A 27,277-nucleotide genomic window follows, 5' to 3' on the forward strand; every position below is an offset into this window, starting at 1 on the left:
CTGATCAGTTAACCTGTTCTCTCTTAAATCCATAAGCTGGCCCTTCTGCTCTGGTCTCTATCTCAGGAAAGCACATCTCCCAGGCCACTTGGCCAATGGCTTCTGAGTGGAGTTTGCCAGTGGGAAGCACTAAATTGGAAGGCAGGATTCTACTCCTATCTATCCTTCTATCTCTGCTTTCTGTTTTCTGTTTCTTGATTCAGTTTCAGCAGCAGCCAGGGCCCCTGGGATTCTGCCTCCAGTCTGGTAGACCCGCTGGATTCACCTGGCTCCCTTCACTCAGACGTCTTCTTACTTTGTCCCTTTAGCCTGGGATGAGACTAATTTCACGGTGTCGCCAATTCCTATGTTACCTTATTCTCCTCTATTTAGCTTCTCACCCCTCTTTTTACTTGTTCAGTCAATTTTCTTTTTAATATCCTCATTTTGAATATTTAAAGATGTTTCTGTTTCCAGATATACCACCTGTTTCTTTCTCAGTGTATTTATTTTGAATAAGCATATAAACTGAGAAGCTAGGAAATGATGACATACTAGTAAATCTAAAGCCATATTAAATATTTATTGTATTTTTCTTTCAGACTTTTTCAAATTAATTAAATTATACCATATGTAATGGAGAAAACATTAAACTCTTAGTTTCACTTTTGTCTTTATCTGTACAATACGAATAAAATGGCAGGCCCTCTTTTCCTCAAAAGATAGTTAATAATGAAATGGAACCCTTTAAAAATTATAATACTTGAACGGTCAGGAATAACATGGGATAGAGAAATAAATAAGGTCTCCAGTGTCAGTTTAACTTAAAGTCAAAACCAAGTTCTAGGCACATGCTTTCCATGTGCCCTGGGACACAAAAGTTAATTTCTCTCAACTTCTGTCTCCTCATCTGTAAAAAAAAATAGTGGTAACCACATCTCCTTTTTATCAGTTTTATGAGGATTACTTTGTCTACCTTTTGTAAAGCTCTCAGCACTGTGCTTTAAGTAGAGGTTTTCCTGAAGCAGGCTAGGGCTCTCTTTATCTATCACACTACAAGATAGAGAAGTACTTTCTGGTAGCACTTTCTCATTGATTTATTCCTAGGTAACATACATACGAGAATATCAACTGTATCACCCATTACTTGATTAACTGAATCTCTCCCATTCTTTTTCTCATTTTTTTTTAGAAAATAATCATCCTATTTTACTGATTTCAAGTCACTGCTCACCTTCTGAGTGTCCATTTCAATGTGTCAAATAGCATTCCTTTGAATTCCATTTTGAATTCATTGTCTGTGGACAATTAGTTTGGTCAACTTACCTGTACCAGGTTGCATTTTCCTTTGTTTTAATTAAAGGTCAAGAATCTTATCCATATCACAGTTAAAGTGAATATTTCCTTATGTGCCTTCTTTAACTTACCCACCCTTATCCATGCTTTTGTGTGATTTTTCCAAGTTTCCATATGACATTAAGTTTAAAATGTATTTCACTATTCTTTCATGTCCAAGCTAGTGATAACAATATTGTCACCTCTTTTTGACCCTGTTACCAGAATTCTAGCCAGTTGAACTGTGATAACTGATCTTCAACAGAATGTATGCTTTTCCTAGAAAGACTGAAAATATTGGCATCAGGGATGGCATATGGAATTAGGAACGTCTTCTCTTTTCAAGAGGACATGTGAAATAGCAAAAATATCACTCGATTTAGAAATAGAATCAATGAACTCTAATCCTTGTTCTAACCCTTAAGGCCTTTGATTTCTTGGGCAGGTCCCCCATTTTATTTCATTTTATAATATCCTCTACAAAATGAGGTGGTTAGAATAGATTGATTTCTTCCAACTCTACCTTTCTATAGTATCAGAAAAACATTCAGGTTTAGGTCAGTATCTATTTTTACAACTGGTTAATTTGGATATTTTATATATATATATGTATATATATACATATATATATATATTTTTAATTAAGACTTTGTTTTTTTAAAGCAGTTTTTGATTCACAGCAAAGTTTAGAGAAAGGTACAGATATTTCCCATATATCCCTTTCCCCCACACAGATTTAATGTCCCCTATTAACAACATCCCCAACCAGAGTAGTACATTTGTTATAATTGATGAACTGACATTGACATATCATAACCATCCAAAGCCCATAGTTTACATTAGGATTCCTTTTGATGTTGTACATTCTACGGGATTGGACACATGTATAATGACATATGCCCATCGTGATGGTATCATGCACAGTATTTTCACTGCCCTAAAAAACCCTCTATGTTCTGCCTATTCATCTCTCATACCCAAACCCTGGTAACCACTGATCTTTTTACTATCTCCATACTTTTTGCCTTTTCCATAGTGTCTTAATAGTTATAATCATACAGTATGGGGCCTTTTTGGATTGGTCTCTTTCACCTAGTAATATGTATTTAAGTTTCCTCCTTGTCTTTTCATGGCTTGATAGCTCATTTCTTTTTGGCACTATATAATATTCCACTGTCTGGATATACCACAGTTTATTTATCCATTCACATTCTAAAATACATGTTGGTTGCTTCCAAGTTTTGGCAATTATGAATAAAGCTACAATAAAATAAACATCCATGTACATTCTGTGGACATAAGTTTTCAGCTCCTTTGAGTAAATACCAAGGAGTATGGTTGCTGGATCATTTGGTAAAAGTATGGTTAGTTTTGTAATTAACTGCCAAACTGTATTCCAAAGTGTCTGTACCATTTTGTACTCCCAGAAGCAATGAATAAGAGTTCCTGTGCTTCACATCCTCACCTGCATTTAGTATTGTCAGTGTTCTGGATTTTGGCTACTCTAATAGGTGATGACATGTGATACTGAGCATCTTTTCCTATGCATTTTTGCTGTATATTTCTCTTGTGGTTTGTCTTTTAAGGATTTTGGCCTATTTTTTAATTGGGTCCTTTGCTTTCTTACTTTTGATTATTAAGGATTCTTTGTATATTTTGGATAACAGTCCTTTATTAGAGATGCCTTTTACAAATATTCTTTCCCAGTCTGTGGTCCATCTTCTCATTTTCTCACATTGCCTTTCATGTTATATCTTTTTGTTGTAAGATATACTGTAGTATTAGGGAATTTTTATTATTATTGAAATATCAAATGAAGATGTGATATGATAACTGGGTCATAAAGAGAGTCAGTGAAGCAAACAACTTGAATCACTTTTAAAACTAAATGATTAGAGTACTTAAATAGCTTCGTCTAAGTGTGTATTTAATAAATAAATACACTAAACAACAAAAATGTGCTTATAATGAAAAGCTGCCAGTTCTGGTTTATTCTTTTGCCCAGCTGCCCTACCCCATCTCCCCCAACATGCATCCCCCCTCCAAACACACAGGCAAGCATATTAAACTATTTTTGTTTGATATTTTCCTGGTTGTTTGTTAACTTCATATCTCTAAATAATACATTAAGCCTCTATTTCTTGATTTATCTACTTTAGGAATGATGCATTGAATTTCTAAAATAAAAGGAAATTAAGTCATACCACACCCCCACCTCTGCTCCCTCCTCCCTACCTGGCTCTATCACTGTTATCAGTTATTCAAGTTGGTCTTAGTGATACATTTAGGGAAGTAGAATTGATCAAGAAATGGAACTTTTCTGTGCAAATTGAAGATGATCTACTCACATAATTCCCAGGTTTCCTCCTAACAGATTTTCAAACTTAGAGTAAGATTATATTTGACTGTGCATCCATTTGATACAAGCCTGTGCCATTTTTTTTTCAAGGCAAGACCTTACTTTCTTCTCAGTCTGAGTTGTATGAGGTTTTTAATATGAAATCACTTTCCATTCAGTCCAAAGCTTCCTTGTTGCTGATGAATGTCATACATAATGAAAGATTTTATCCATTTATCCTCAGCAGTAAATCATTTATCATGCAAGGGAGATATATTATTGTGAATTCTGATCAAAGCTGCCCACCTCCTTTAGCTGGCAGAAACGCTGCCCCCTGTTAGTCAATTGTATGATATGCTTGGAGAAATAGGGAAAATTATTGTGCTGAATGAGGGTTCAGTAAACTCTAGGGGTTTCTAAAATGGCTTTAAAAACATCATGTTTCATGTAGAACCTTCTATGATCCAGGCATGTGAACTGTAAGTCTTTTTTCTTGCTTTCTTCACTTAATTAAATCAGAAAGCTGTGGGACTTTTTGCAGCTCGCTCTGTGATGTCTGCAAAGGGATTTGTGAATGACACTGTGTGGATATTTTGCCCCCCTTCTTAGAGAGACAATAATTATTACCACTTCTTTTTGAAGCATGCTGTGAGTGGTTTTATCAGTTCGTTTGCTAATGAGCTCCCTCTCTCCTTTATAATGCCAATCATAAAGATACCTTTTAAATAAGATTTATCTCTCAGATTTATTTTCTTTCCACTCTTCCTTATCAAGCTGTGCACTGCTTTGCTTCAGGGAATCGCCCACACTACCCAGGTAGGGAACAAGGCTGACCTCTGATCTCTTGCTGATAACACTCTCTCATTGACTCCTTCTAAGAACAGTGAATTCCAGAAAGGACATCTTCCAGAAGGGTCTCTGTTATGTCTTATCTTTGATTTTAGGTCATCATCACCCTTTGTTATACATCTATGTCCACCACTTTTCAAATTCAATACCATGTGAGTGCCTGAATATCAAATTATCCTGATTAAAGTAAGATGCAGAATGAAGCTAGAAGAATGGACCCTCTTTCTTCCTTTGGTCTCACTTGGGCTGCTGGCCAGCAAACTCTTAACAGTTTATTCATAATTTATGCAAAGTACTAGTCAGTGATATACACAATTAAGTCACAAATCTGCATCTAACATTTACCAACATTACTTCGTTTGATCTTCACCACATTCTTAAAGTTGCCTTTTTATGCTTTGACTATTTAAGAGCTAGTCACTGAAATTCATATTCTCTCCTTCTAGACTGTGTGGGCTCATTATGTCCCTTGTATGGCTGACAGAAGTAAATAGAATGTGCCCAGGCTCCTTTCCCTTAATGCAAGAGATGGCTAAATTTATCAGAACAGGATATAGTTATAGAAAAGTCATTATACATTAACTTCAATCTAGATGTTCTTGTAGATGGTTCTTACATTTCTGATTATTCAGATTTTTCTACTCTCCTATAGGTATGATTGCTAAACTTAGAGAATAAAATATAGGACACCCACTTAAATTTGAATCTTGGGTAAATAATGAATACATTTTTAATATAAGTGTGTCCTAAAGATTACATGTAGGACTCATTTATACAAAAAAATAATAATGTTATTTATCTGGAATTCAAATTTAATTGAGTGTCCCATATTGTTTTTGGCAACCCTACACACAGGAAAATTCAAATTCTGGTCTTTGCTATTCTATAGATAAAAGTTCCCCAGCTGGCAACTGCTATGAATTGTAATGTGTTTCCCCAAACTTGTATGTTCAAGCCTTAACCCCACATTGTGATCATATCTGGAGACAGGGTCTTCAGGAGGTGATGAAAATTAAATGAGGTTATAATGGTGGGGTGGTCCTAATTTGATAGGATTGGTGGCCAGATTAAGAAGAGGACAGGAGAGAAAGGAGTTTGATCTCTCTCCCCACCCTGTGAAGTTACAGCAAGACAGCAGCCACTGCAGCCCAGTGAGAGATCCCTCACGAGGCGCAGACTCGCTGGCCCTCTGGCCTTGGGTTTCTAGTCTGCATGATTTTCTGTTGTTCTTTGATCATCGTCTGTGATACTTTGTTATGTCAGCCCAAGCTGACTCATACAGTATCTTTGGAATGTTTTACGAGTTCAGTGTTACATTCTTCCTGGACTGTGATCTGACAAGGAAGGTCTTTGCCTTTCTTCCATTGACTAGTTTGGACATCTGAGCCAATCCCTCTTCTGATTCCAAGCAAGTGAGTCAATCCCTCTTCTGATTCCAAGCAAGTAGAGACAAGTGAAGGAATCCGCTAATGTTAGACCTTATGCATCAGAGAAAGTCAATGATTGGCTAATTTCTCAATCTTTGTAATATCTAAAGTGAAAATCATAAAGAGGAATCATAGGGAGTAGATGTGACAATAAATGCTGTTCCACTGTTGGCTTGGAAATTAGGAAGTCTTGCTGCAAGAGGGCCAAAATATTATTTTTTTATTTACTTTTCCTAAAAGGAGATTTTTTTTTTTTAGATGCAGTAAAATGAAAGCTAAATTAAACAGAATAACTTACTCATCCCTCATAGCTGCACTGGAAAATATTGCTATGCTTTCTAAGCTGTGTAGTGCCTTCATGCCATGTCGTATGTTTTAATTTTGTTTAAGAAAGAAGGCTGAGATGAAGCTCTCGACCAAATAGGGACAGAAGTCTCTATAAAGCCAGAACGAGTATCCAGACTGACCTGAGAACTCCTCAGCCACTGATTATCCAAAAGTGAATGTTCCATATATGTAAGTGAAATGACTTGATGTAAATGGTTGCTGTCTCCCTGGTACTAAAATTGACCGATGAGGTATACAGGTGGCTGCCGGACACAGTCCCTTATATCCTACCTATTGAGAAAAACTTGCAGTTGAGTAAACACATATTTGTTGTATATGGCTTCTAACTTCTCAAACTTGCAATCATACTTTTCCTCTGTCTTTAGGGCTCAAATATAAACAATGCAGTATGCCTCCTAAATCTGAGCAGATGCTTTCAAATGCAGTTCTGAAATCACAGTAGTTTTAGGATGAAATAATTGGCCTCTATCTACTTTTGAATTCAAACTTTGCTAAAGGGAAATGTGTGTGTGTGTGTGTGTGTGTGTGTGTGTGTAGATGCTTTTTATTTCTCTTGAACATGCACTTGGGGGGCGTGGGAGGATGACTGCTGGGTCATATGGTAATTTTATGTTTAAATATTTGAGGAACTATCAGACTGTTTCCCAAGGTGGCCATATCATATTACATGTCTACCAGCAGTGTATGAGGATTATATTCTTAATATTAAGCTAAGATTTGCACCCTGTAACTGCCAACTGTAATACCAGTTCTCTTGTCTGAGAGAACTGCTTTTCTAGATGACAGCTGGCTTCATCTGATCCTCTGAGTACGCTCTAAGCTCAATGACTTCTACCCATTCTCGTGGTTCCATGCTGTAATTTTATGTCTTCTCACCAACCTTCCTATGAATGTACAGTGGACCCCCTCACCCATGGTGGATACATTCCAGGGCATCCAGTGGATAGTATAGAAACCCTATATGTACTGTGTTTTTTAAAGGGAAATTAAAAAAAAAAATAAATCCCTATATTTTCTTGAGATCACAGATAAACTTTGTTAGCCAGAAACTTCATAGCTGTAAGAGGAATGACGTTATAAGCCACAGTTGTCTCAGCCATGAAATTTGTGATATACTTGAAAGCTACTGATAATGCACTGGAGAGAATCTTCATGAGTTTGAAGGCAACTGGTATTTGCAATTCAAAATAATCCAATTCCAAATCCTTCTATTTATAGTTGAAAAGATTTGGGGAAGGCTGTACCTAAACCCAGTCTGTAGGTAATTTTAATTCCAATTGGTTAGCTTAAATATCTTGCTGCCCTAATTACTACTCCTTTTAAATAAGACCACTTAATTAAATCCTAAATTCAGCTAAAGAAAGCTTACATGTTGATCAGTGCTACAATATTCTCCATAACCAAACCAAGGCCTCAGCTTCAGCAGTAGCAGTGAGTGGCGGGGAAGGGAATTTGTTCTGACACTGTTAATAACTTTGAGCCAGTAACTCTAGGCTGCAGAATCTTCACTAGAAAATTTTCTGGTCCACCCAGCACACATTTGCATTCAGATGGAGACAAGGTTTGTCATTCTGCTTCCTGTACTCCCCATGTCTTAAATGCTGGGCAATCCACTTGCTTTGCTGAAACTCCATCCTTACAGTTTTGTTTGTGTTCTTATTTTTTTAGTTGAGGAAATCTAGAGCTGTCATTTTCATTCTCTAACAGTAGTTCTCCTAAAGAGTGTTCCCATCCACAGTTGGTAATTACCTTTTAACATGAAGCTCTGGAAACTTGCTTTTACATCAATGACTAGTCTCTGACATGATTTGCTGAAGAACATTTCGAGATTGGATAACAACTTAAAAACCTAGGTCTTTAGTTCTTACCATAAATCAAGGCTTCAGTTCATAGTATTTAGGCCTTTATTTTCAAATACTGATCTTAGGAAAGGAAGGAGGGTGTATGGCAATATATGTATCTACTGAATTTCCATGAACAATGCCAGGGAATGCCACAGATCAAGCAAGGATTTTAAAGTCAACCCCAGTTGAGTTTGTGTAAGTTCAGATACTACTGGCTATGTGATTTGAGGATAAGATATTTAACCTTTCTAAACCTCAGTTTCCTCCCTTGAAAAGCTCTAAGGCTGATTCCAAATTCAAAGAATAAAAAGAAAAAACAAAAAACAAAAAACTAGCATTTACTGAGTGCTTACCACCAACCACAGATATTGTATTATTTATTCCTAATAATAATTGTAAAAGGAGCTACTCTTATTACCTCCAGTCTACAAATGAAGAAAAGGAGGTACAGGAAGTCGAAGCAGCTGGAAAATAGTGGATCCTGGATTTAAAACCAGGCAGTACTCTAAACCACCCTGCCTCTAAAATGTGAGGTTTAAATGCCTGATGATCTTTCCATTTTCCTCAAACAAGGATGGAAATTGAGGCTGAGAATTGGCAGGTGACAGGGAAGAATACCTGGAGGGATTGCTCCTTTTTCCAGTCAGTGTTTAATAGGCCCTTTAAAATTGGCAAACTTGTATGTCACTGACAAAGTGTCTACTTTACTGTAATATCAAAGAGTAACTGCCGTATTTGTCTATGAATCAAAGTTGATACAGTCAGGAAACAAGCCCTACAGTTTGCCACCATTTCTTTTGTGAAGTTAATCAATTTCTGCTAGCTTAAACTTCATGTCTAAAACCAAGTTTCCAGAAGGAAGTATGTATTATACTTTCTCCAACATGTATGCAGAGACCAGGCACTACACAGGGATCAAAGCAAGCATTTGAACACTTTTTTGTCCCGCATACTTTTCTCTCCTTAAGTATAATGCCTATGCAAGGTATAAGGTCTCCAGGCATAAAAATGGCCAAAACGCACGTCTGTGATAGCAACCATGTGTGCCTATTCGTTTTTTCTCTTTCCTGGTGTCAGTCCCATGAAACCGGGGAACAGGGATATTAAATGATTTCCCTAAGTACATCCACACAAATACTAAGCAGAGAAACAAGACTATGAATTCAACACCATTAATTATTATGAAACAGATGAAGAAGACATGTGCCAAACAGTTGTGTGTGGACTGGACCATCCACGTTGGTAGTCAAGACCCTGACCGTGAAGACATAGTAGGAACGGAGAAAAAGGGGGTGAAGCAATGCCAACACCTTCCATTCATGAGTACACGACTCATTCATGAGAAAATGAGGAAATCAACAGAAAGGGGCTGAGGACAGTATGGTTCCCTTATTGGAACAGTTTTTGTGTTGTTTGTGGTTTGTTTTGTTTCGTTTTCCTAACAGGAGGAAGAGGGGAATATTGATGGAATAGTCTGAGATTGTAGGGGGGATGTTGGGCACCTGTGAGAGTTCCTCAATTTTTCTCTCAAAGTCATTCATTTTACTTAGTTGTTATTCAGGAAATGGGTTCAAAGAAACAAACTGGAGTATGAGTATTTTGAGAAATGGAAATGGCCCGAAGTTGACCGTGTGAGCTGACGGCCGGAGTCATCACTTTTAGCTGCCAGAGCATGTGGATTCTGTGGGAACATCAGCAGGTGATCCGACCACTTTTAAAGTGTCTCCCTCGGGGTCCTCCACATCCAGGCTGGGCCACAGGGTGACTGCTTCTGCTTTATTGTTCCCAGACAAAACAAGTACTCCATTCCAGCCAGCGCGCGTGCATTTCAAATTTCCTCATCTTTGCCTGTGTTGTTCTCTTCTTCTCTTGTGCCCAGGGATTGCTTTTGAACATTTCACACTAAAACGAGGCTTTTTCTCAGGGATAAGGTAGAAGAAGAAACATGAACAGAAGGCATGGCTTGTTATTTTAGGCGCAGCTGGACAAGTGGGAGGGGGTGAGGGCCAAGCTAGGAGGATGTGAGGGGTAGAAACAGCGGGGTCTGCGTTTGCAGCTCCGCAGCTGGGCCTTTCCCTGTAGAGAGGGAGGCCCCGGTTTGTGCGCTGGGCCTGCGGCTCCCCGGGAGAGAGAGACTTTGCTCACACTTCAGCGAGGCTAGAGTCTCCACGCTCTCCTTCCATGTCACCTGCAGGGCTCGGCCCCTGTGATCGGGCCCAGCCGGCCGTGGTTCTCTCGTCCACCTGTCACCCTCCCTGCCGTGCTGTGGGCAGTGTCTCCTCACTGTGCCTTCCTGCGGCCTTTTGAATTTGGAAAGCAAACAACAGGATCAAGGAACTCCCGGTTTTTGAAGTGTCACCTCAGAGTAGATAAACACGCATAATTTAAAGCCATTTTATTTTTCAAAGTAAAATTTCTTCGCTCTTGCGAGCCCCTGAGTTTGCTCTGTGGTTGGATCGCTGTTAATAGTAATTCTCCCATTTCCTTTCATTTGCTTTACACGACTCTTTATCAGCCGTGGCTATACTTCCTGTCCACAGTCCGCTCTCTGCTCTTAGTCCATTTATTACAGAATCAAGACTTAACCCAGAAGATCACCAGGGAACATTGGGATTTTTAGCATAATCACTGTGATGCAGTGTTTCTAAGGGATAAAGAAATGTGGAGAAGAGGAGTGGATGAATTGAGTGGAGTTTTGCAAGTGAGGCAGAGTAGAAAAAAATTAGAATATTAACCTGGTTAAGGTAAGATTTGTGCTATTCTTAAACATATATTTATCATAAAAGATACACATTTTAAATTTTGTCAGTTCTATTATGTTTATTAGATGAACAAAGACTTTTATATAAATTTCTCTTATTTTTGTACCTTTCAAAAAGCAGATGTATTTAAAAAAAATAAACAAAGAAAAACACTATCTAACCCCTCACCCAACTACCAAAGTCAAAAAAACATAGGATTATATTTCTCAAAAGATGTGCTTATCACACTGCTTGAAGGTCTGCCAGACTCAACTCTATGTAATAGAAGTGCATTTTAAGACTTTTTTCTTTGCTTCAAGTCTTTAATAACGTGATAAATTCAGCCCACCTTATGGGCATTACCTGATGGCCACATTCATCTCCACATTTGGATGGGTCTGATCAAGGTGACACATGTGTGACTGTTTAAATGGAAATTTTAGTATGTCATCCTTAAAACCCAGCACCAATTAGCATGGACGCTACCTCCTTAACAGAGGAGCAGGACTTGCTGCAGACCCAGTCACCCAGCCTCTGGCGGGTTCCCCAGCCTGGGCTGGGCTGCCACCACGTCATCACACTTCCTTTCCACGGCACACTGGAATGCAGGCTGGATGAAAGCACTCGCCACTGTTCTGTTTTCCTGATACCCCATGAGGCCTGAACACTTCTCAGAACGGTCCCAAAGTCATAGAAAATCAGTTTAAGACTAAAAATCTTTCAAACATCTTTCCTTATTTCCTTTTCCACACACAAATGGAGTAATGCATTTTATGTAATAGAGACTCTTTAAAAAGCAAAACAAAACCCAGAGAAAGCACTTCCCATTAAAAGCAGCAATCTCCTTAGCATACCATTTTCTTATTAAATGAAGACACAAAGAGAAAAGTATGCTTAAAATGTCCCATACATATTGGAAATAAAAACCTCCAAAAAGTGAATGCACATTATAGCACACACCCAACTCATAGCTCACCATTGTGGGGAAATGAAAATTGAAGCACTACATTTCAGGTAATTTTGAGTAAAGGCATACTAACAACATTAGGGCACCTTTCAAAAGAGAACAGAAATTTATTTTGTCGTCACAAATGTGCCTCAGTCCTAAGTATTTTCGAACTTTTTACCATTATAGAACCTGCTTTATTTCAAGTGCAATAAATGAATAAAAAAAAAGGTTATGAAAATATGTAGCTGCTTTCAATTGCCCGCTGGGTATCTGGGGTATCCATATATCAGAAGCCTTTGTTCTTAGTTTTCAGGGTAAATTGCCAAATACACTCCAGAGTGCCAGGCTTAAAAAGGTACTGAAGGGAGCCTGCCCGATTACCTGAATTCCAATTTGGCTCACAATGAAAGGTGGAAAAATTACCTACGAGGCTTTCAATGTTGCTGCTCCAGTTGCAATAGACCTTATCTCATAGTTTATTCAGCCAGAAAACAAAACATATTCCAAAGAAAGAATTCACAGTTTCTGTTTCTGATAGAAGGGTCTCTTTGAATTCTTTTGTGGATATCATAGATTTCTAAACACCAGAGGATTGTTCTTTAAATCTGATTTTTATACCAGCAGTACAATTTCCTTCTCTGTAACTAGGACAGATTCATCCCACAAGCAACAATGGCTGCTTCCTTCTTAACTCGAGCATGACAGATTAAGCTTCAAGCAGACCACTAAATGCTACCACCCCCCTTACAGAGGGAGGCGTTGGGGGCCTCGGCTGTATTTGTTCCTTAACTGCCAGCTGATGAGCCAATGCCGGCGGAGGCGGCCAAGCAGACCTGATTGAGCTAGCTGTGGGATAGCCTGAGAGAGCGCTGGCAGGGCTGCGACATGCCTCATTGCAGGGCCTTCCAGGCAAATTCCTTGCCTCCAAATTGTGCCTGCCTCAGGAAAGTTGCCTGGTACAATGCCTGGCAGAAAGCAGGCACTTTGCACATTTGCTGAATATAAAAGAGAAAAATGAGAAGAGAAAAACAGGAGTTTAGAGAAAATAAGGAGACCTTGCGCATAGAGACCTTGCCAGATCTGAAATAAGTGCTATTATTTCTGGCCAAGTGGTTAGGTGACACTGACATGAAGAATAGTTGAATTTAACAAAAAAGTGAAATTAGCAAATGAACAAAATAATGAAGCACAAGTAAAATAAACAGTAGTCAAAATCTACTCCTAGTTTTTTATTAATTATATTAGCAAATGATTTTTTTTGTAAAGTGGCAAATGTGGTGCTTCTGAAAGAGCATTTGCAGCCTTTTAGAGACCAGTGTGTTGCACAGAGAAAAGTATACATGCTTTCAGAATTATAATATGAGGGCAACCCTGATTGCTATGAGGGGCATCTGAAAATGCTATTCACTTTGCTCCATATAAAACTGTAACAGCAGAACAGTGCTTTTTTTGCACAGAAATAAACTCTAAAATCCACCTGTCAGTATTAGAAACTGCCTGAATCAAACAACACAAAAGCATGAATATACTGTTCTCACATTTATGTAACTGGTGGTTAGTTTGCTTGTTGAAATCTTGAATCTTTCACAACCACATGCGTATGTTTGTCATTTATCCCCTTTCCTCAGGTGCAAAGAAGGCTACCAAGGAGTCCGTTGTGATCAATTTCTGCCGAAAACTGATTCCATCTTATCGGATCCAAGTAGGTTAAGCATTTTTATATTCTCTCTAACACAATATACAGGCAACCCTTACTCTGAGCAACAGTTGCTAGCTCAGCTGAAAGGTGTATATTTCAGCTGCATGTCTCAGAAAACCACCAAGGGCAGAAGCTGGTGACAGCCTTAAAGTTCAAAGCTTGCTCAGAACTAACGTGCTCTAGGTCTAGGTCTTCTGCAGCCATAGGACCTGGTCACCAGGCTCAGCTCCAGGGCTGACCTCTGCTGGGAGCTCCTGCAGATCCTGCTCTCTCAGCTCTGCCACCATCCCCATTACAAAACAAGGACATAGAAAAATAAAAGAGCGTATTATTTATCCAAAAGAATGTTTATGGAAACTACAGTTTGTTTCATATTGGTTCTTACCCTCTGGTTGATAATTTGTGATCATTTAAACCTATTAAACTTTACCTCATACTTGCTAAAATAAGAAAATATGCCTATAAAATTACATTTCAAACTGTGAAAAACCCATTTTTAGCAATACTCCTTGCATACCAGCGATTATTGTACTAATAACAATTTTTTTCTATTCATGAGAGAAGACAATTTGCCACTAAGAAATATTGCTAGTTGTTAGTTTCTGTTTCTATATGGAGTAAAAAATAACATTCCATACTAATATGCCCAATTCTGGTCGAATGTGAAATTTTTACTTTATTTCTATATTTAGGTTTGTAAAAAGAAAAGCGAAGGTTTCCTAAAGCTGGCAAGCAAGCTAGCCATGGATTCTGTTCCATGGATTTCTGTTCTCTGAAATGTGAGGCGCTGGTATCTAGAAAGTACCAGATAGGGGGAAATAACTGGGATGTGTTATATCTTTTTTATCGTGTGATTTTGGCCACTTGCTAAGCTAATATCTGAAAGGTATGTTATGTTCCCTTCCCTTCTTTCCTTCCTTCCTTCTTTCCTTCTTTTCCTATATAGCTGTAGAATATCTATCAAGTGCATGATTCTGGGACAGGACACTCATGATACAAAATGGGTAAAATGATATCTCTTTAGACAATCTAATCAAATTCTCACCATCCAATTGGATATCATAGTCCATCACTGAAAAAGTTGAGGATGCGGCTCACCACAAGGACTGTATGCTTCTCAAAAAAAAAAAACTTCATTGCTAGAGTCACTAACCCTGAAAACCTAAGTCTTACGTGCATAAAAACATTCAGTGCAGAACATTTATCATGGCAAAAAATGGGTACATTCTAAAAACCAATAACAAGATTATGTTTAAGTAAAAATAACATACAGCATGCCTATAATATTCTACTAAGTTGTTGCCAGGCAGCTGCATCTGGGGAGGTCTCTTCCTGCACACCAGGTGAAAGCTCAGCCTGAATGGGGGAAGGTTCTTGACTCTGAACGAGAAAGAATTCTCGAGCAGGTCAGACTAGTGTAGGTAAGGAAGGAATTCATTAAAGCAAGAGCAGCAGGGAAAGGCAGATGCCTTGCAGGCAGCAGAAAACAGCCAAGTACAGAGGGAAAGAGGGAAAGTTCTCTGCCTAGGGCAGATTCCCTTGCCAACTCCTGAAACCAGGGTCGCCTGGCGGCTCGTGTCTGCTTGGATCTGCATAGCATGGGGACCAGCCCCTACTGCCCCAGGATTTGGAGGAGCCATGGAGCACAGGATCGAGTGAGATTATATTTTGAGAACTTCCCAAAGAAATGAGATTTTCAGGAGGCTACTAAGAGCAGATCGCACAGCTGCAGTTCCCTCCAGGTCACCCAGGCGAGGCCATGGGAACTTGCAAGCCCAAATCTGAGCTCTCAGCAGCCCCTCCCTACTTATCAGGAGTAAAGCAGAGACAGAGTGAAGACTTGGAAATAAAATGAAATAGCAAAGAGACAGAACAGAATAATTTGAGCTGTGAGAAAGCTTTATTTAAAAGTACGCACTTAAAGAAAGGAAAATGCAGGTGTCCTCAGAGAGGAGGCGTGCTGAAAGGCTGGGGATTCTGTCTTTTAAGGCATTCAAGAAGGGGCAAAGGGTATAGGGGAGTTGTTGGGCATAGACTTGACCCTGGGATCATGATGTCTCCCTCCAGTGAAGGACACTTTGTCCTCATCCACAGTCAGTCCTCTAAGAATTCTGTAAAATAAACTTAACACAAGGGGTTTGTTGATCCTGTTCTTCTCCAAGATAGTGGTTACCCTCAGGCAGTGGGGACGTATCAGCTAAGATTGCTTGCCCTGCCTTAAGATAGGGTGGGTTATTATCTGATTACTAAACAATATGTTAGGACTCTTACTTCTCAGCTCTGCTTTTTAAAATGTAATCTTAGCCTTAAGATGGGGTCCCTCCTGTTCTTACAATACTGTTTATATCTCAGCATTTTTCATGATAGGTAGGAAAAGTTAACCATGATGTTTGTCCCATGTCCCTACCTCAAAGTTACCATTGAAATGATAGCTGTAAGAAATATTCCTATTAGATAAAACAGCAAGAGAGAAAATTATCTTCCTGTAAGATTGCAATAGGAATATCCTTTTATGGTAGAAAAAAGCATACATTAAAATGCTAAAAAGGGGATTTTTAGTATCTGGTTTGTGAAAGTATATGAATGTTTCCCTGTTTTCTCCTTTCCTTCTGTTTTCTGTAAAATGGCATATCATTATATAAATCAAAGCTCCAGAATGCCTTGAAGAAAAACAGCACTGAGAAGCCCATTGGATGAGTCTCTGTGACACAGGTTAAATGGGAAAAGCATTATAGTATCAGTTCATTCATGCATTCATCCATTTATTTATGGAATCATTGATTCATTCCCCAGTTTTTTCTGAGCATCTACCAAGGACTATCTAACCAGTCAGATTCTGTTAGCACAAAGTGTCTGAACAGGATTTAGGTTCTGAGGTCTTCATAGGCTAGTGAGAAGGAAAATGTGTGGATACAGAAGCATAGGCATGATTCTGGTGGCCACGCAGCTTTGGGACCTTGGCAGATCTATCCAGTCCCTTAGCCTCAGCCTTTCCATCTGAATAATGGCAACAATAATATCTATAGGTACTTATCACTGAGGATGACAAGAATCCAGGACCAGATAAACATCAGCCCACTTCCTTTACTCATCCTCATAGCCATGCTAATCTGTGCTTAGAGTTGCCCTGCACCAGGCCTGGTGCCTAAGGGCTTTATCTGCATTATCTCATTAAAGCCTCACATAGTCTTGCAGAGTTCCTGGCAATTACTCACATTTTGTAGTTGAGGAGATAAGGCCTCAGAGAGGTTAAATAAAGTTGCTCAAGGGCACACAGCTTGTTAATGTTGGAGTCTAACTTCCAATCCAAATGACTCCCAGACCTGAGCTCCCAACTGCAGGGCCCTTTCCTTCCTCCTCTTCACCCCTCCTTCCTTTAGTCATTTTCAATATGACATTTATCACTCTAAATTTCATTGACTGAAACTCAATGACCTGCAGCAAACATTATTCTAAGGAATAATATTTGCACAATTTTCATATCTTAATGCAGCGACTTGAGCTTCCATAGAGATTTAAATCCCTAATGAAATTTTCTTGTCAAAATCCTTGCTGAAGGATCGTTTAATTTGCTGCTCATGATATCTTGGAATGACTGTGCTCAGGAAATAAGCTTCTCTCCAACACCGTCCCTTTACTTTTCCATCTTTCTCCTCTTCCTGTTCCCTCTCCCTCTTGCTTCCTCCCTCCCTCCCCATTTGCTGAATGCACGTTCTATATATAGTGAAATCACAATTAGTAGGGGGTAGAAGCCTCTGTTGTTTTATTCCCCCCACCTACTCCAAGCAATCAGAAATGTTCACCTTTGCCAATTAATTTTGAAAAACAAATAAAACCTCAAATTACATGCATTTGGAGAAATGATGTCAGGATGTCACTGTGAGAGGCTCAGGAGCTGTTACGACCAGAGCCTTCACCATGGCCCTGGGCTGGATTCTCAGCCCTGCTCATCCAAAAACTCATTTTCTTCTTTTCCCCACAAAGAGCCTGTACTTAACTCCACTCAGGAAGACTAGTATATGCACAAGAATCAAACTTACAAAGTGCCTTGATGTTAGTTTTTGAAAAAATATCTTCTGTAGACAACTATCATGTTAACCAAACCTCATATGGATTCAAGTACAGAAGCCACATTCTGATCACAAGGTTGAATAGTAAGCAGGGGTTCAAAAGGAAGTCAGTGAGAGGGATGGACTTTGGTCAGGGCCGGGAGGATGTGAGGAGCCAGCACTAGTCAGTGTGACATACCTGAGGAGCACACATTGTGTACCCTGTCTTCTGCTGCCGCCAGCCCTGCCTGTGAAGCACAGCAGGTAACTTCCAGGAAGCCCCATATCTTCCTGATGATTCTAATGTAATTGCTTCAGAACCAGTCCCTTTTCCTCACAAATGCAGGACTGACCTGTAGACATCTGTCCAGTTTTGCCTTTCTTATGGCCGATACCCACCCCGGTCAGGTACCATCTCCAGCCCTGAAGCAGAGATGGATGAAACTGAAGAACATGAGCTGGCCAAGGATTCAGGCAGATATTTTCCTGGGTCTCCCCTCATAGGAGCACATGCCAACCTGAGTTATCACCCAGATCCTGAACTCATCACTGGCCAACAGAAGCCCGACAGCAGTACAGGGAATGGATTCAGAGTAGAATCAAAGACCGTTGCCAGGTGGAAAGACACTTCCTCGGGACCTCCTCCTCATGCACAGCTAGAGGCAGCCATTTCCAGACTCACTGTGACTTCCTCTCTGCATCAGCATCCAACACACAGGGCCCCACGGCCAGCTGCAGCAATAAGCCTGCAGGCCTAGGCTTTGGCATGGGGCTTGTACCACTTAAACTCAGGGCCAGCTAGTCTCCACCAAGGGAGGATGGGATGACTTCTTTCTCTAGTCCATAAACTGTTAAAAGAAAATTTTCCATGATGATTTATTAATCTAGTAGACTTCTATTCAGCAGTTCATGGATCTGGCAGCATCCGATACAGCAGATAGAAGGAGCTCCAAAGAGCTGTAGACAGTGAGAATTTTATAGACCAAAGTGAGCAGGAATAGGGAAGTTATACTGGGTGTTTGCTGATCTGTTCAAGCAGGGCTACTTTCTGCATATGGAGCAAAGGGAAGTCTTGGAGCTGGGTCAGGTAACTCATGCTGGGCAAACAAGCACTGATTGGTTTACCTAGGCCTTCCTTTTCTGGAGAGCTCAGCATAGAAATTTAGCACTGTTTTGGTTTGCTGCTGTGGGGCTTAGCATGAGGGACTCCATCCTGGGCATAATCTTGTTACTTTAACAAGCACTGACTTATATTCACACTTTGGTTTCTTTGGATCTTAGAAACCAGCTCTGTTCTTGGAGTGGCCTGGGAGATGCCAGAAGCCTGGTCTAGATGTGGTTCAGAAGAAGGCTAGCAGAAAAAGTGTCTGTCATGGGTTTAGCCATTCCATCACTCCAAACTGGGTGTTGTGTGCCCCAGCTTCCCAGGTGTTGGCTAATCAGACAGGAGATTTCGTTAAAGACTGTCAGTGGGCAGTTTGCAAGGAGACCCATCCTCCGCACTCTTGACTTTGTCAGTTTCATGTAATATATAGAAAAGTGATCTACCTGTCAAGTTAGATGGAAGGGCTTAAGGAGAGGTACTCTGAATTAGGAGTTCAAGATCTTGATTCTGTGAACACTTGCTCTTAGCCATGTGGCCTTGGGTAAATCACAGTGTAATTGAGCCTCAGCTTCTTTATCTGTAGGATTCCAGGCATCCTGGTTAAAAGGAAAAGTAACCCTCAGCACAGAACAGGTTTCCCTGCAAGCCATTCAAAAATAGGGTTAAATGCATAGCTGAAATAATACATTGTTTTATTCATTCACTTATTTATTCCCCAACTAATTAAGCACATATAAAGTGTACCATGCTGTGAATTCAAACAATAGTAATTAAGAATACTACCATCAATAAACTGGTAGTCTAGTAAACTTCATTTATTTAAGTTGAATTATAGGCTCCAAATGATGTAATGTCCACAAGATACGGAAATATTTTTTCATTTACTCATTCATTCAAATTTTACTAACAGTTTGACATAGAACAGGTGCCTAACCTTGATGGGTTGTTTTTCTTCTTTATAAAATAAGATATTAATAGTCTATAACACATATGGTCATTGTTAGTATTAAATATAATAATTCATTCAAAAACCCTTTGTGTGTAGCACATAGTGAGAGCTCAGTTGATATTATTATCATTATTGTTATTTTGTGTTTTAACTGTGATTATTGACCTTGTAACTGCACACTGTGCAAGGCCCTGAGGGAGGTGCTGCCAGGGATTAAAAAGCATGAGGCCTGTTACCTGACCTCAAATATCTCTAGTTGCATAATGGCAAGAAAATATGTACAAACAAGTACAGGTGAGGACACACATAAAAGATAAGACAGTTTAAGGAAATATAATTAAAATGAGGGGCAAAAAGTTCCCCTAAGTGGAGGGAGAGATCTGGGTTTCTCAGGAAAGGCTCATCTACAAGGGAGCATTATTACAGTGAGCCTTTCACAGGGGGATGCTGTGGCTGTGTACTATTGCACAGGCTACACACTGCCCAACTTAGCAAGTATCATTCATACTAGTATGTAAAGGACTCTGTGGAGGTGAGCAACATGGCCCTGGGAAGGAAATGTCTATTAATAAATTAGATGGAGAAAAAGAACATCCTTGAAAAAACAAAGCATAAACTAATGACCACTGCCCCTGGTCCATTAATCCATGCTGAGGAGAGGGCATGTCTTCTAGATTTGAATATGCTCAGAATACTTAAATCTTCAACACTACTCTGCCTTCTAGTAGCCATAAAAACATTGTTGGCAGAATGGGCCCACATGTAAAATCTGTAACTTATTACCATTTTTTCTGACCTTAACAGAAGAGGAGAAACACAATTACCAGATTTTGATCATAGCTCCATGTATCTCATAAAGTCCATCAATTCTATCAGGCTTTTTCATATATTCAGTTGCTAACTTATTTAAATCTGCATAAATTTGTATAAAACACTGAACTTCTACCAAGTAAACATGCAGACACACCATTTCTAGAACACTAGGAAGATAAATGTATTTACTAGAAAGAAAAAAAATGTCCAAGATCACACTACTCAGAGATAACCACTAATAACCATTTCAGTGCACAGCATACCAACTACTTTATAATTTTAATGTGGAACATATGTGTATTCAGTGTTAACCAACACATGGGAAGCAGGGCTCCTGGGGCCAGAGGAAAGCACAGCTGTCCTGCCTTCCACAGCTCCCCTGTCTGCTGCCTCCCCTAATTTAGCCCTGGCTTGCTGGGGGTCCACTTCACCTAAGATCACGGTAGACTGTTTTTCTGTCTGTTCAGGGGCCTCCTGGCTAGTTTGAGAACCTCCAGGTGGTCTCTCTCACGCACAGCCTACAAATCATCCATTCTACCTGCCAACACGTCTGTTGTCCCCAGTAGGCCCCCCAGAGCAAGCCCTTGAGGCACTCTGTCCTCAGGTTCCTGGGACCAACATGGCTTTCTCTCTCACCTCTTCTGTATTTTCAAAGACAGCAAAGGAGATTAACTGTTATGAAATAGCTCTAGATTATTTGATTATTTACTTCATAAATTCTGCATGTGGTGATTCATCTCACACTTCATTATCTATTACCCATTATATATGGACACCTTAATCAAATCTGACATAGAATAAATATGCTAACATCTTGTTACACAATACATGATTTTCCTTATAAAGTTAGGATCATTCTATACCTGTTTTGTAATATTTTTTTTCCTCTACTTAATATATTGTGACCTTTTTCACAGCATTATGTAATCTTATATTTTTTCTCAATTACTAATTTAAAGAGTATAATATTATAAGCATGTCATATAAGTTACTTAACTGATCATTTATGCTAGATCATTAGAGTGCTTCCCATTTTTCATGATTACAGTGATTGACAAGCATTATGCATAAGTATTTACCTTACAGTACAAATTATTTTTTAAGAATAAATTTCTAGACCTTTAATACACTTCAAATAACTGCTCCTCCAGAAAAGTTCTATCAATTTACATTTCCCTGAGCACAGTATGAGAAAGTTACTTCACTTTTTCCTTCACCAGAACTAAATAGTATGTTTTAGTTGCTAATTTTATAAGGAAAATTATATCTCACCAATATTTTAAACAAAATTTCTTTGATCACAAGCAAAATTGAATGCTTTTTTTCATTTGTATGATTCAGTTTCAGTTTCTCTGAATTTTAATTTTCCTTTGTTCAGTTTCAAATCTTGTAATTTTTATAAGAAACCATAGGAGTTTGTTATTTTAAGGATAGTAAATTATGCAATGTTATATATGACATAATTTTTCCAGATTGCTCTCTTTTTGTGGTGTTTCTTTAAACATACAGAAGTTTTGCCTTTTCTGTAATCAAATCTATCAGTTATTTTTTTTAAATAGTTCATATGTGTTAATACTTTGGCTTCCCATGCCATGAAATGAAATAAATATTTTACTAATTTAGCTATTAAAATTTTATTATATGTAATTTATTATTATTTATCACATATTTATTCATGGTTATACCTAGCCAAATCTATCTGAAATTTATATTAGTGTGTAGTTTGAGGTTAGGAACAATATTTTTAAAAGTAGATTTAAACAATTCTCCCAACACAATTTATTGAATAATCTGAATTTTCCTCATTGATATAAAAAAATGGTCCTAGTTAAAAACTCCATAATTAATGCATATTTGATGTTGTTTGTGGATTTTCCTTTCTATAGATAGAGATAACACCATAAGAGTATTTAATTTTAAGAAATGTATAATATCTTTTACACTTGGTAGTATTTCCATAAATGTTTTCTTCTTTTTAAAAAAGATAGTGATTTGATTGATTAAATGTGGTTCAACCATGTACTGTATAGAACTTATTACACTTATTTTTGAACAATATCCAGTGTTTTGTAGAACCTTGGTATAATACTAAATAAAATGTAGGATTCATAATAGTTTATATGGTATGAATAGAGTGACCATATAATTTATTACTAACCTAGAATACTTTGAGAGTTAAAGACAAAGCCAAAAATAATTATGATGACAAAAAAATTGGAAGCAGTGTCACATGGTCACCCAAATTTGTTAAGTATATATGCTTACACTTAATATATATGCTTTTAAAAAATAACTTGAAGGCAACACATTACAAAGTGTGGTAGGATTACACATAATTTTTCTTGTCAGTATTCTTTCTATATTCTCCCAGTTTTCTACAATACCTGTTTATTAGTTTAGTAATTATCAAGCGGATGACAATAACACTTTTTTGATAATCACTGTGTGCCAGGTGCTACTCAAAGCACTTTAGAGATGATTCTCATGCAGTGCTGTGTAGACACAATAAAAATATCCATTTTAATGATACACAAGGAGAGACAAAGTAAAATTATTTGTCAGTAAATGGCAGGGCTGGAATTTGAACCTCATAATTTATACAATCTAAAAATAAAAAATGAAGAGACAGTTGCAGAAGTTGACAGTAAATGGAGTTCGAATTATGGTTCCCCACTTCAGTCACCACCCTTTGAGCATTGATATTTTTCTATGACTTTCATAGTTTTGTGCTGTACTGGAATTTGAGGGTCTTCCAACAGGTTGTGTATAGGTGTCTGTGCGAAATTGCGGACCAGGATGAAGGATGGCGAGCACGGTGTGGTTTTTATCTACTTTAGTCTTGGCAGTCGCTACGTCAGTCCCTGGCAGAGCAGAGCAAGAGGGTGAGGGAGGCCCGCCCCGGTGCGAAGCGAGCACACTGGGCCATGTGTTCTCTGTTCGTTTGGGTAAAGCAGGGGTGTACTGCTGGAAGGCCGCCGCTCTGCCGCACAGTGACTCCCTGAAGAGCAGCCCCTGGCAGTGTTCTCACTGTCCGCTTACGGGGCACCACACCTGCAGCTGGTTTAAGCTAGATGTTGAGAAGCCCCTGGGCCACCTGCTCAGGGAAGTTTCTAGCTCAGGATAAGCACTCTGCTTCCACCCCTCACCCACTGCCCTTCTTCCGCTCTCTAAGGGAGTCTGAGAGCTTACTAGGCTTCTTTCTTCTCAGATAAGCTGTTGGAGGCCTGAGGAGTTTCAGTCTTAATACAGTTTAATTTTATATATACAATATTTTGTAGTTTATGTCTATCTTCATTATATTTGACTTGTTACTTACACAATATTTTGTAGTTTATGTCTACCTTCATCATATTTGACTTGTTACTTACACATGAGGATGCCTCCTTCCCACCAATTAACACACTGATGTGGCTTTCTACTATCTCTAATTTATTTGTCATTTTCATTGAATATCTATGAGGGGCCAATCTCTTTTGAGTATCCAGGGGCCTTGTTTTGGAAACTTCCAAAGGATACACTTTTGAGTGAGTATCAGGAAGAATGGAGAGAAAAATGACAGCAGCTCTGGCCAAAAATGCCTGAAAATAAAACACAAAGAAATGATGACCACAGCCCAATTGGGGCCTCACCAAGAGTGAGTGACCCATCTGAGATGACCTGGCTCCTAGCTTTTTGTTCTTCCTCTTCATGCTCCATTTCGCCCATTTCAGATAAATTTCAATCATATCTAATAACATTACACATATCACTAGAAAATTATTGCTACTTTCTACAAAATACAGAGAGAATCATAATGATTTTCATCTATGTTAATAAGACTTCCCTAAATGCATCTGTTTATTTACAATCTGTGCCCAGGCACTGTTAGGTTTTGGAAGTAACAGCATCCTATTACTTGTTTGTTCTGATGGTATTTTATATGATTCTGGTGCTGAGTAAAAACAGCGCAGTGTTGTACCAAGCAGCACACCCACCGTCCTCCTTTCCTTGAGAGAGGTGCTTTAAGAAGGATGATAGAGCAATTTCACTGTTGGGTGACTAACCAAAAATGGAATGATTTGAGATAGTACCATCTTTATTTTTATATTTGTACTACCATCACTCTTTCAACTTTCATATAGTTTTTAAAAGTTGGACACACAAATTGTAAATAGCTTCTTACAATTTGGATTATTAAAGTGAGCAGGAAGAAGTACAAAAATTTACCACTTTGTTGGCAATAATCAGAGAAACAGGGCTATAGATTTTCTCTTAATACTAGGGCCATAATCAAAATCCCAACAGGGAAGTTTTCATGGAATGAGGATGTAGTATGTGCAAAATATTGTGATGGCTTCTTTCCACCCTTTCTAATTTATTATAACCTACCCTTAATCATGGTGATTCTATAGTTAAGGAAACTGAGATTCAGAGAGTTTAGTGAACCCACAAGAATTATTCAATTTCTAAGAATTTACATTCAAATCTGCTAATTCTCCACTTTAGCCTTGCAAGTGCTTTCTGATAAGGGCCCACAAAATGTCTGTGTGTTATTTTGAAGCCAAGGAACTGACATTTAAAGGACACATTAACAAAGAATGTTTTTGAATAATTGTTGCAAGAACCTTTTTATTTATCTATCATTTGATTGATTTTTCATGGAAATGGAATAGTAAGGCATTCTCCATCATTTCTTAAAAACGAGTTTCTTGGTTTAGTATCATGGCTAATGGTAGGATTAAAAATCCAACTTAAAATAGTTTAAAAGATGGGCAACTAATTAGGACAATTTGGGATAGGATGATTGCATTAAGTAATATAGTGCAAGGTACACACACTATCTACTTCCTGATACGGTACAGGCTCTTGATAAAATTGTGAGCAGTTAAAATGAATTTTTGATGATTCATTTTATATGAGAATAAATGTTTGAGAATAAGCACAGGATCTTCTAAATTTTTGTCTATGTCAGTCAGCTTTCCAGTCTCTTCTATGAATAGGTTTTTAGCTGTTTAGTTATATTGGTTGGTATCTCCACTATCCATTTTCTTTGGAATCTTGAAACATTTATTCCCTCTGGGGAAATTCTGTGGGAGAGTTAATGTGGAATTGATCTGGCAGATAAACACTTGATACCATGAGGAGATTATCAAATTTCTGGTTTTTACTAATTTCTTGCTCCACTGAAGTTCTCAGTGATCATATCTGCAGGAAATTTCTGAGGGCCTAACCCAGATCAGCGGCCCAGGAACACATTCGAGATCTAATAGGAGTGCCCTGTAAATAATCTGTAAATGCTGCCCCTCAACCAAGAGTGAACAATGTAAAATTTGAACTCATGTAAACACTTCTGTAATGTAACACATACAAGAAGTATTTATTAAGGACCTATTCTAGTTCACGCAAGAAACGTTGCTAGGTGCATTCACATATATTCTGTATGTTCTGTCATTCAACTCTGGCAAGTAGAAGATAAAACAGTTATTTCTATGCTCATTTACTTTTGAACAATGTAAATAAGACTAAAATGGTAAGACCTAGATGAGGAAAACTATAGAGATTTATTGTAAGGTGTCAGAAGTCATAAACTGAGAGATAGCATGCTCTAATATAGAACCGATTTTATAAAATGACATTGCTCCTTGTATTTCACTATAGTTCCAAATAAAATCCTCAGACCACTTCATACATGTTTTTGTTAGTATGTTTGTTGTATTTCAATACTGAACTTAATCAGTAGACTGTTGAAAAATGAAATATAGATTGTACAGAACATGGATTGTGTTGGATTTGGTTATCACTATGTCCCATGTTCTTAACATGTTTCCATGTACCAGACATTTAAGCATGTTTTGCCAGAGTGGGTGAAAGACAGACTTATCCAAGAAAACATGTTTTACTCATTCTCCTTTTCAGATTTTATTCAATTCCCTTCAAAAATCATTTACTTTCTACCAAATGCCTACAACTTCTATGTATTATGGATAATATAGTCACAATATTTTATTTCATTTTATTTTATTTTAAGGTTTGTATTTTTAGTTTAGTTTTGAGATGATAATATGTCACATTAATATCAAACTATCAGAAAGGGTTTACAATAAGTCTTTACCCCCATACTAACCTTTCACCCAGTTCCCAGGCAATCATTGCTATTAGTTTCTTACAAATCTCTATAATTATTTTATAATATTTCTATAAATGAAAATAAATAACATATTTATTATATACTAATATGCATAAATAAATTTTTATAAAGCAAATTGATCCAGGAAAAATCTGTTTTCCTTCTTATACAAATAACAGCTCATAATGCACACTTTTACATACTTTGCTTTTCCAATTAGCAATGGATCTTCAAGATCATTTTATTTCAACATATATAGAACATTCCCATGCTTTCTACAATTTGCGTATTATATTTGTTTTACATTGACTGCAAATAACATAATATGTCATAATTAACAACTCATCTTTGGATTTTCATTTATATTATTGGCTGTTTACAGTATGCTATTTTAAACAGAATGCAGGATATATTTCTAGAAGTGGAATAAATGAGTCAAAAATACCTCTGTAGATAAATAGGCACAAAATCTCAATCATAATATAAATTAGTCACAGGGATGAAAGTACAGCATAGAAAATATAGTCAGTAGTTCTGTAACATCTTTCTGTTTTCAGATAATAACTATTCTAGTTGGGGTGATGATTTAATAATGTATATAATCGTTGAATCACCATATTGTACACTTGAAACCATTTTAATTTTATATATCAACTATACTTCAATAAAAATAAATAAATCTAAAAAATACCTTTGCAGACTTTGGGGTTTTCCTCATTGTCATCCTTTGAATAGTACCAATTAAA

General features: G+C 38.0%; 1 protein-coding gene across 6 annotated transcripts in view; it reads left to right on the plus strand.

The window, feature by feature from the left end:
• NRG3 (neuregulin 3) overlaps positions 1-27,277 on the plus strand; it is a 1,059,087-nt gene that overhangs the window by 801,345 nt on the left and 230,465 nt on the right. For all 6 annotated transcript variants that reach the window (XM_073241095.1, XM_073241097.1, XM_073241096.1 and 3 more), the window contains exon 3: positions 13,439-13,512. In XM_073241095.1, coding sequence (XP_073097196.1) covers positions 13,439-13,512 — 74 coding nt within the window. The remainder of the gene's footprint in view (positions 1-13,438; positions 13,513-27,277) is intronic.

The sequence above is a fragment of the Manis javanica genome, chromosome 7, assembly GCF_040802235.1.
Source record: "Manis javanica isolate MJ-LG chromosome 7, MJ_LKY, whole genome shotgun sequence".
NCBI classification, from domain to species: domain Eukaryota; kingdom Metazoa; phylum Chordata; class Mammalia; order Pholidota; family Manidae; genus Manis; species Manis javanica.